General features: G+C 35.7%; 1 protein-coding gene across 1 annotated transcript in view; it reads right to left on the reverse strand.

Moving 5' to 3' along the window:
• Positions 1 to 3,089: 3,089 nt before the first annotated feature.
• LOC104461556 (probable G-protein coupled receptor 123) overlaps positions 3,090 to 10,160 on the reverse strand; it is a 28,704-nt gene continuing 21,633 nt past the window's right edge. Inside the window, exons 2-3 of the mRNA XM_010073188.1 lie at positions 7,502 to 7,614; positions 3,090 to 4,311 (exon numbers count right to left, since the gene is read on the reverse strand). Of these exons, the coding sequence (XP_010071490.1) occupies positions 3,090 to 4,311; positions 7,502 to 7,614 (1,335 nt within the window). The remainder of the gene's footprint in view (positions 4,312 to 7,501; positions 7,615 to 10,160) is intronic.

Genomic DNA, 10,160 nt, shown 5'->3' on the forward strand with positions numbered 1-10,160 from the left:
AAAATCTGTTCAGTCATTTTTATGTCGTCAATGAATCTCCAAAACTAATGCTGACTTTGAAGCACGTTACAGACTTTGAAGCATGTTACATGTGTATGTCCATGAGGAATTTACTAGGACAATTTATCTCTTATACTCCAGTTATTTCATTGACTTTATTTTATAGGAAAGAAAATCAGGTAAAGTAGTAATGGTTCACTGACTATAATTGACCAAGCCCCCACAATAAAACAAAGCCAGACTCCCAAAGCATTGAAATTATCTCATTTATCTTAAGGAAAAAAAAAAAGTCAAAAGCACAAAAAGCATTTTGGTCAAATTTGATATTACAAAACATTTTTATATTTATTTAATATCATGTTCTCCTACTCTGTAGTTATACTGTATATTTTCTGAAAAAATAATATGCAAACAGATTTTTGCATAACACATCTCTTCCAAATTAGCCCAGGAATATTCACTAAATTAATTGTTAACACAATAAGAAAAGTGTTTTAATATTTTATGTTTAAATTCCAGAGAGTTTTATCACGTAAGATATTCTGTGGAAAGCAGCACCTATTTACTTCTTTGTAAGCCATTATGAAGATGGAACTAGCCTCAGACACAATAACAAAGGTGATTAAAACACAAGCTGAATAAAGAAGCTCACTGAGTGGGTTCTTGCAGAGTGAGTATTTCACTTGGCTGTGTGTTTGGAATATTTTGCATAATGGTCTACAGACCTCCTAGGATTTTGCTATTACAGAATATACATATACATAGTGCTGGGATACAGAGAAGTGATATTTCACATTATGTCTATGCTTGTTTAGGGCTCACTGTCTATGTGGAATGAGTAAAAAGTAATATTAAAAGAAAATAATTATTAAACAGAAAATATTTCATTATGCAAACAAAGAAAAATACTGTATTTTAGGTTAGAGACAGTTCAAGCATACACAGCATATGCATAATAAAGCTCATGTGTTTCTTTTTTTTGTATTAGCTAAAGAAGCAGTCATGAAACTGTCGTGTACTGGCTTAAAACTCAATAACCATCTAGTGCATTCTTCCTGCTCACCTTTCAAAAATACACAATCTGAGATGGATACATTGCACTGCTGGAGTTTACAATATATATTTCAAATTTACAAAAATACAGAAAAACAAGGTTTCTTGCACTCAGATACTGAGCATTAACCCTTTGAGTACTAATCCCCACCTGCAACACTGCAGAACACATTCATCTGACTTACATGTTTTTATAACATTCTAACAATTATAATTGTCATCTTTATGTACACTATGTATTCCTACATATTAAAAAAAAGGTAGAGACTAATAAACTGCTACTACAAGAAAAATAATGGTCTGAAGTATGTGAAGATTTCTGCAACATATACACAGAGAATCGCAGACTGATGATCTCTTAAGGGAATTTTCTATTTCCTCTCTGCAGCAATGTAGCAATCACATAGCTTGTGTTAAAGACATAACAGCAAACTTTCTCATGTTGCCATAGAAAATTGTGCTTTTTCTGTTATTTATGGATGCACTGCTCACTTTCCACTGTGGACATTTTTCTCTCAGCTCTATGCTCCTATTCACTTTCTGTGACTCATTATTATTCTGCACCCTTCCTATTTGAAAAAAGTGGTTTCATTTCATACAGGATAATTGTGGTGTAGTTCTGTACTGTGAGTTGATGCTTTGTGTCCAGATGTTCATGAAACATGAAAAAATTTCTTGCCAAGAGCCTTGTTAATAGAAAATGGTACTGGCCCTGGAATGCCCTACAATTCAGCAGAAATCATGAACATAAAGAACTTCTCTGAAGGTCAAATTTGCATTAAGGGATGAAGACAATCTGAAATTTGCTAGGGGAGGAAATGGGTTTTCAGAAAGCAAGTGGTGAAAATTATAGATGGACTCAAAGAAGGTATGTTTTTGGAAAATGACTGAGCTTGCTCTTTCCTGACAACTCTAGACTACATTGATCATGTAACTAAATAGACAGTATCATATATACAGTGTCTCTGAACTAGAATAAGCTATTTTAAGAAAATAACTGTAGTCCTCAAAGAGTTAATGATAGAACTGCTCTACCTTAACAGATGTGGAAAGGTTATCGTGAAACAGCTTACAGATTTGTTCAAAAGGCATACTTTACAAAGAAGTGTTAAAACTTGTTGAGACAACTGCTATTACACCGCACAGTGTCACATACAATGAGTAGTGCATGCTCTGTAAAGACATTAGAGTGGACCCTTATCAAAGCTATCATATAACCTTATACAAAGGATTGTGCCACTTAAACTAGTGCAGAGTGATTTTCTTCTGTAGATTTATAATGTTATAGATTAATATCAATAGGGATTTTCACAGCCTTGTACAACACTTTTTTTTTTGTTCTTTTTTTAACACATGTAACACTAGAAAACAGCAAATGGTATATCCTGACGTATGGCATGCAAAATACAACCAATACAGCACCATAGATGTAACAGAGACATTACCTAGCACTTCTCTCCAACAAGAAAAAGGACAGAACAGAGACTGTACATTACACAACTTTACAGGCCATATGCTACAGGAGATCTTTAGAGGCAGTATCACTTTTGTAGATCTAAAAAGCTGTAATTTTATAAAATCCTGCTTATCATTTCTACCATAGTCACTTCTCATTAAAATCCATGGCACAGTAATAACATTTTGCTACAAAAATAAATAAGTAAAAGTTTAAGATGCTGATATGTTTATTAAAAGTATCTAAAGTTAATACAGAACGAAAGTGAAAACAATGAATGAAAAGGATGTCTTTCTGAAGAAATGTTCTCTGTAACAAAAGGATATTGCCTCTTATTCAATTGCCTAGACTTCGTTTTCTAATTATCTTTCAGAATAATTTTATAACTTTCTTTTAAAAATAACTTCACTTTAAAACTCTCACTATCTCCTTTAGACTCTTATTAAGAAAATTGAAATAAAGATGGAAAAGCTGTACAATTTACTGATGAGCTACACAAATATGTCATCTTATTTAGTTTGGAATAAAAACAAAGATTACGATGGTTTAGGGAATAAAACACATTATGATGGCCCATGAACTACACAGTAGTTTCATTTTTCCAAGGGCCAGTTTTGATATTTCCTGTACTATCTGAGCTGTATATCATGGCTTCATGCACGTTTCCCTTGAGAATTCCATTGTGATTTGTCGTATTAAATGGCAATGACTGTGTCCGTGGGTGCATTTCAAAATGAGCTGGATGGTGCACAGTGTCACTTTCTGGCATTTTAGCACAACTATATATTACAGTACTTGCGTCGCTACTTTCAGGCTGGTTGACAGTAGGATATGGATCGCTTTTTGAGCAGCAGGCCCGTCTGTGACCTGACTGGCTGTCATGTGTACTGTGGGGACTGTCTGTATGTGAGCTGTGGATGCTGCCATCGATACTTGAAGGAATGTGATAGGCGTATTCTCTTTCACCCGCAGACCTATGCCGACTGAAATAACGTGGCTTAGTTCTGCTTTTCAGACATCTATGAATGTGCATGTTGGGTCTGAATGTTCCTTCGTTGTGGACGTGAATGTGAGCTTCATCATCAAGTAGCTGATCACAGTGCATTTTTGCACAACATGGTGTCACAGGTGAAAGGCAGTTAACATGATTTTGAACTGCTTGCAGATTAGTAAGTTTGCAGTGGCTAGCTGCTGGATGATTAAACACAGCTTGTTTGTTGGGACATGGTGATTCCTGAAGACAAGGTGCATGAACCTGAGCATCACCATTGACATTAACCTTTGGGCGCACATTAACTTGGACAGAATAGGTGTTTCTTCTAGATGGGCAACAGGACCACCAGCAGTGCCACACATCATCTCGCTTTGCACAGTGATGGATCAGGATGAAAAGCCCCAAGGTCACACAGAAGGCTCCATAAAGACAGCTAAATATCATATCCAAGAAATGACCTTGAGATACTGCAAGTGCTCCAAAGGTCCAGGTGGCAGTAAACAGGAACAAAGTGAATGCTGCGGCTCGAAGCTGAGCCTTAAACGAATGCTCATTTTCCAATAGGGAAGAAGAAATCATGGAGCAGGTTGCCTGGGGAATGGACACAGAGTCTGCAATATGACCATGGCCCACCTCAGTACTTGGTATTCTCTGTGGATCTTCTGTCTTTTCCTTTAACTCATACTTGCGTTCAGGATGACGCTTCAATTGCACATACGTGCAGAGAAAGTAAACACAGGTGACTAGGACAATGAATGCTACTGGCCCATAAAAAGCACCAAGACTAGGCTCCCATGCCATCCAGCAACTGAAAACAACAAGAAGAGAGAGTCAAGAACATTTTATAGCACACATTAGATGTGATGGACAACGGACTGATGTGAAACTGGGCTTTCTGATTAACTTGTATGACCCAACAGTTCCGAAGTTCAGATATGTTCGTTGTGGAGAAAGGGAGTGTGTCTTTAATATCAATTAAGCTGAGACATCACTTTCATATTTTTTAATAGAATAAAATGTCTAGTATAATTTACAGGATATTAAAGCTGAAAATTTCCAAGAAATGTAGGTCAGTTTAGAATCTAGAATTGCAGTGAAGTATGAGACCATTTATGTCAGCCTTTTTTCTACTATTAAAAATGTCAGCACAAATACTTTGATTAAAAAGCAAATGATGCATAGTTTATACAATCTGTGTGAGCAACAGAAATGTACAGATTTCAGTGGTTTGTATCAATGATCATTGAAACAAACTCTTAAGCCTGAAGATTGTTCTTACAGAATTTTCTTGTTGCCAAAGCAGAGAACAGCCTGAGTAATAAGAGAGGCTGAAAAAAGACTTCCAGTTGAACAGTCACTGCTTTCTGCAATGAGCGAGCCCAAAAGATATTTGCCATTTCTGAATTCTCAACCATTTATGAATTCTCTGCCATTTCTGAAATTCCTGGGAGTTAATTTACATCAATTTGAATGTCCTCAGAAAAATTAAGGAAATTGATGGTCTCTTTGTGATACACTGGTAGCATAATATTATTGTAGCACAGATCATTATTTTTTAGCCTTTAAATAATATAGCCATAACTGTTTTAGAGCAGCTTAAAGTAGTTCACAGGCCAGTATGAGCTGAATAAGCCCCAGTCAGCTGCATAATTTAGTAACAATTTAACTGGACTGTCCTGAGGATGAATGATCTGATCAAATAAATGGGGAAAAAAACACTTCTGGCTAATGAAATCCCAGATGGAAACTGGGAGAATTTGGGTCAGGGGAAGAAGGAATATTTACCTAGTTTTTACTCTTCTCTATGATCTGCTTTTAGCCATGGTTACAGACAGGGAACTGAGCTGGTGGTATAAGCTAGTACAGCTGTTATTAGGTTCTTATACTCTAAATATTGCATGGATTTCTGGAAAGAGGAAACTAGGACAAGAAGTTGGACTTGTTGGACAAGAAGTAATGGGCTTAAACTGCAACAAGAAATTTAAATTAGATTTTCCAAAAGTTTCCAAGTTGTTAGGACAATTAGGATAATAAGCTGCTGCAATGAAGTGTCATCTATCCATTATCAGAGCATTTAAAGGACCTCAGATAAATAACTGTCAGGAATGGTTTGGATATAGCTAATTTCCCACTAGGTCAGAAAGACAGACCAGGTGATCTGTCATGATCCATTCCAGCTCTAAAACTGACACTGTGTGACACTTCACACTTATTTAGGTGTGTGTGATTGGTTGCAGTCCCTCCGATACAGCAAGGAGCCTTCTGATATCACATTCTTGTCAAGCCAGGAATCATATACCACTTACTCTAAAAAGGGCAGGATGATTTTTTTTTTCCCAGGCTGAGAACTTCTCAGATAAAATGAGGCAGTCCCACTAGGTGTATCACAAGAAAATGCAAAATAAATACTTTAAATTTTTAAAAATCTGAACCTTAAACAAAAACATACACACATTTATTAATGAACTTAGAGACACTCCAAGGAGTATATATTTTGCTTGCTGACATGTGCATGAGAAGATTCCCTGAAAGATATCTGTGAAAAGATAGGTAAGTTACCACCTATATTTAATTGGATAAGCAGAGAGCACAAAGCTACACGAATAATTTAAATGCATTTGAATGCTGCATATTTGATGCAAAGCAGAGAATGGCGTGCTCCCCAGTGGAACAGTCTCTTGGGATGCTCTTATTTCAAGTGGAAGCTCATCGTGGATCACTTGAAAAATCAGTTCCATTAAAAAAAGTTCAAGTTTGTGCATCTACATTTACTGTACTAATACTATTAAAAATGAATAAAGCATATAACTCACTATGCTGTTGTTGAATTAGAAGCTGTCTTTTTACTCAGTCTTATAACCATCCCTCATCTGCGCCTTGTTATTGATTGGCTATGATTAACATGATTAAAAAAGTATAACCTCTGTAACTGTGCCAAAATGAAAAATGTCTCACATTTATGAATGTCAATAATTGAGTCTTTTAGTACACTGTGGATTTTAAATTATTGTCTAATTGGATGTTTGAATAAATATATGAATATTAGTTGGGCCCTAGGCAGAGCACACAGTTACCCAGTACTAATATATTACCAGAATTTAAATTTCAATTACCTATAAAAATGCCTTTAAGGAGGCAAATGCTTTCTTACAAACCATTTTCCTTTGTTTCCACATAACAAGTTTCAAACATATTACATAGATCTCAAAGCAGTAACTAAGAGTGATGTCCTCCAGAGTACTAGTGCTGTCAGAGTACTAGTATCTCCATTAGTGTTCCAGCCATTGCCATGCTGATCATTTACACAGGATGTATTTAACTTTGCAGTCTGATTCATTTTCTGCTACACTTTCATGGAAAGACTTATTGTACTTTATTGATATCTCATGTTTCATGCCAAGAATTAATAACAATATGATGCCTGGACAGCTTGTGGAGGTGTACTGAACACTAACACACTAGTACACTAGAGGGTTATATCAGGACTGCAAGACATTGTGACTGGAACATTTCCAGATGGTGAAAATCCGAAATAATTGTTTTTTTAAGGGAGGGCTGGGGGTGGAGGAAGGGGAAGAGGGATTTTTACTTGTCCTTTTTTCACATAATTATTTGTAAATGACTCTAAATAAGTCACCTGAAGGATATCAATTCAAGGTAGATAATGAATTGAAAGTACTTAATTGATTAGTAGCTCCATTAAGTATGCTATCCATTAGGTATTTTTAATATCCTTTCACTTATTCAGATGTAAATGATGAGCAATTCTGTACTTGAAAAGTGATTCTATTGACCATAATGGAGTCAAGTTGGAAGAGGTGAAGCAGGAAGCCCCAGATTAAGACATTGCTCTTTCATAGCTATTATTTAATAAAATTTCATAATAAATGTCATCCCAAATGGCATGTCTGTACCCTTTATAAAGTCAGTTACATTTATCGACATAAGAAAAAGAGTATGTTTTCCTTAGAAGTTTTATGATAATAGTTTATACTTACTATGGTGCATTGCCTTCAATCCCGTAATTATTGATATTGGTTGCTGCTGTAATCCCACATATAATAAAAGGAACTCCACCACTAATCAGGTAAAATCTGTTGAGAGATAATAACTGATATTTTAATTTGCCTGATTTGTAGTCAAATACTGCTTTTTAAGTAGTTGTACCTTCTTGAAGTATCTTAAGTGTACAATAGTGCTGAAACATTAAACACATCCCTAAAAACAGAAAAGCAATGAAGTATTGTCACAATAAACACTGTACTTTATGAAGCAAACAGAAGAAAGCTTAATATTTAATGTTCATTTGGACACACTTTTAACAATCTCTTGACTTGCATCTTTAGTAAATGTAGTTACTACTGCAGTCGTTAGACTTGTCTAATGAAAGAACCTACATCCCAAATAAAGTTATTCCAGTCACCTAGATATTCATATTTAATAGCTATTAAATATGTAAGCATTATAAATTAAAAATATTCAGACAAAGCAGCTGTATTCACTTTAACTTGATAATGTTCCAAGGGAAATTCAGTGAAATCACAGAAACATTTTCCTAACTCCTGGATGACAAAAGAATGAGAGTTCAGTCAGGCAGAGAGATAGGGGGCAGCTCATTTGGCAAAATATGTTTTTTTCTGCACAGAGTAGCAATCTGGAGATATCAGGAGGATTATCTACCACGTATACTACATTTTTCTTCACTCATTCAACACCCAGCCTTGCAAATGCATTAAAATGTGAGGACCTCTAAGATTTCGGCAAGATCTCATAAATATCCAAGAAGAGTGTTAATCTAAGTGATAATCTTTCTGTAAAGACATGTATTTGAAGACTGATGGCCCATAGTTTCACATCTCTTTAACCAGTTAAATGCCATTGAACTACTTGGCAGCAGCAGTCATTCCAATGAAACATCATTCGGCTAGATTAACGTTCTAGGGCAGGTCTCACTGAAGTTGGCATCCTGCATTCCTATGTCCAAATTCATCAAAATAAACCATAATCACATTTTCCATTTATCTAAGCAAGACACAAAATTATGCATGGAGCAAAGCACTTCCACTGCTGCGGTCTCTGAGGTGGAGAGCACCGGCCCCATGCATGTGAGGCTACAGCTGGAAGGAATGCTGCTCAGTGACAAGAGGGAAAATGTTCCACTGCACCTAGAAGCTCAGGTGGTTCTCTGAACATCCTGACTCATTTCCTGGTTTAATCAATGACCTGTCAGTAGATAAAATTAGTTTATTTTTTAAATTGCTCCTCTGGTGCGAGAAACAGCATGCAGGGATAGAGATGCTTCCCAGTCACTGCTATTATGTTGCCCATCAGGACTAACAAGAACCTGAAAATGTGTGGGACACATTCTGACCTGAATCTGGACACTAGTTTTCTAAAATGTGTTACAAATATTGGGAAATTTCACAGTCATTGCAAGGCAGGATTTTTATAGAAACAGAGATATAGTAAGATTAAATAAATCAGCATTTAAATCAAACCCAGAATTAGTCTTAGAATTTCTTATCCTCTTTCCCACACCTCCCTGTGAAGCAGAATTAGAGGCCAGGCCTCAGAAAATTTTATGTTAAAATTTACAGTCAATCTTTGTCCTAATAGTCTAGGCTGTAAACAGAGCAGAGAAAATAATCCTCCACATTCATCAAAAAGCCTTTCAGATTTTATAACTTCAAAGTCATTAAATATATATTTTTTCTTCAAACTTGGCTTATTTTGTAGAGTTCAACAAATTCAAATTGAAAAGCTGCCTCCTTACAAAATCCTTTCATTCACTGCAGTTTAATGATTGTACATATCTTTTGACTTGAGCATGTTGAATAAGCTAGCTTAATAGCTTATTATTATTTTTAACAAAGACATATTCAATGACATTTTTGAAATTCAGGAAATGACTAGGGTAAGCAATAAGGCACAGAAAAGTTAATCCTTATTTATCTAAGAAATAGTAAGGAGCAGAAAAATAGGAATACAGAAGCAAATATAGGAAACTGCACTTCAAACTCATCTGAAGTGATTGCACCATAGAACTCACCTACAATGCAACCTATAATTTCATTTTTTGCAGTGCCACCACTTTCTACAGATTGGATACACACATTTAAATCATATCCTTATCTAAAGTCTCACACAAGCCAGTATTTGGGTGTTAGATAATCTGCTTCATATCTCACACTTTCAGCAGGCTGCTGAACATTGCAACAACAGCATCAGCTGTTCTGGAAGCACTTAGCTATATAGTGCTTCAGAAATGTGGCAAAATCTAGCCAAATTCCTGTCCTGGCTTGCTGCGAAGAGAAAGAAAGTACATTCTAGAAATTATATAAGGTGAAGTCAAATGCTTTCAGTGTACCTGAGGTGCACTGTACTGATATCTAGCACAGCACACTGCCTGCCTTGTCTCAATGAAGAAAACAAAAAAAAAACCACCACAAAAAACCCCAAAAACCAAACCAAAGTAAAATAGCAAATAGAAATGACAGTGTATACAAATCATTCCTCATTGGTGGATTCAGCATTCTTGAAGGGTGAAGGGAAAAAAAAAATCTGCCAAACAGAACAAAAGTCATCAAGAGAGGAATGGGATTAAAATAGAGCAAACAGAAAATATAATCAAAGAAATAGAAGTGAAATTGTAAGAGC

Source organism: Pterocles gutturalis, unplaced genomic scaffold, assembly GCF_000699245.1.
Source record: "Pterocles gutturalis isolate BGI_N339 unplaced genomic scaffold, ASM69924v1 scaffold5227, whole genome shotgun sequence".
In the NCBI taxonomy this organism is placed as follows: Eukaryota; Metazoa; Chordata; class Aves; order Pterocliformes; family Pteroclidae; genus Pterocles; species Pterocles gutturalis.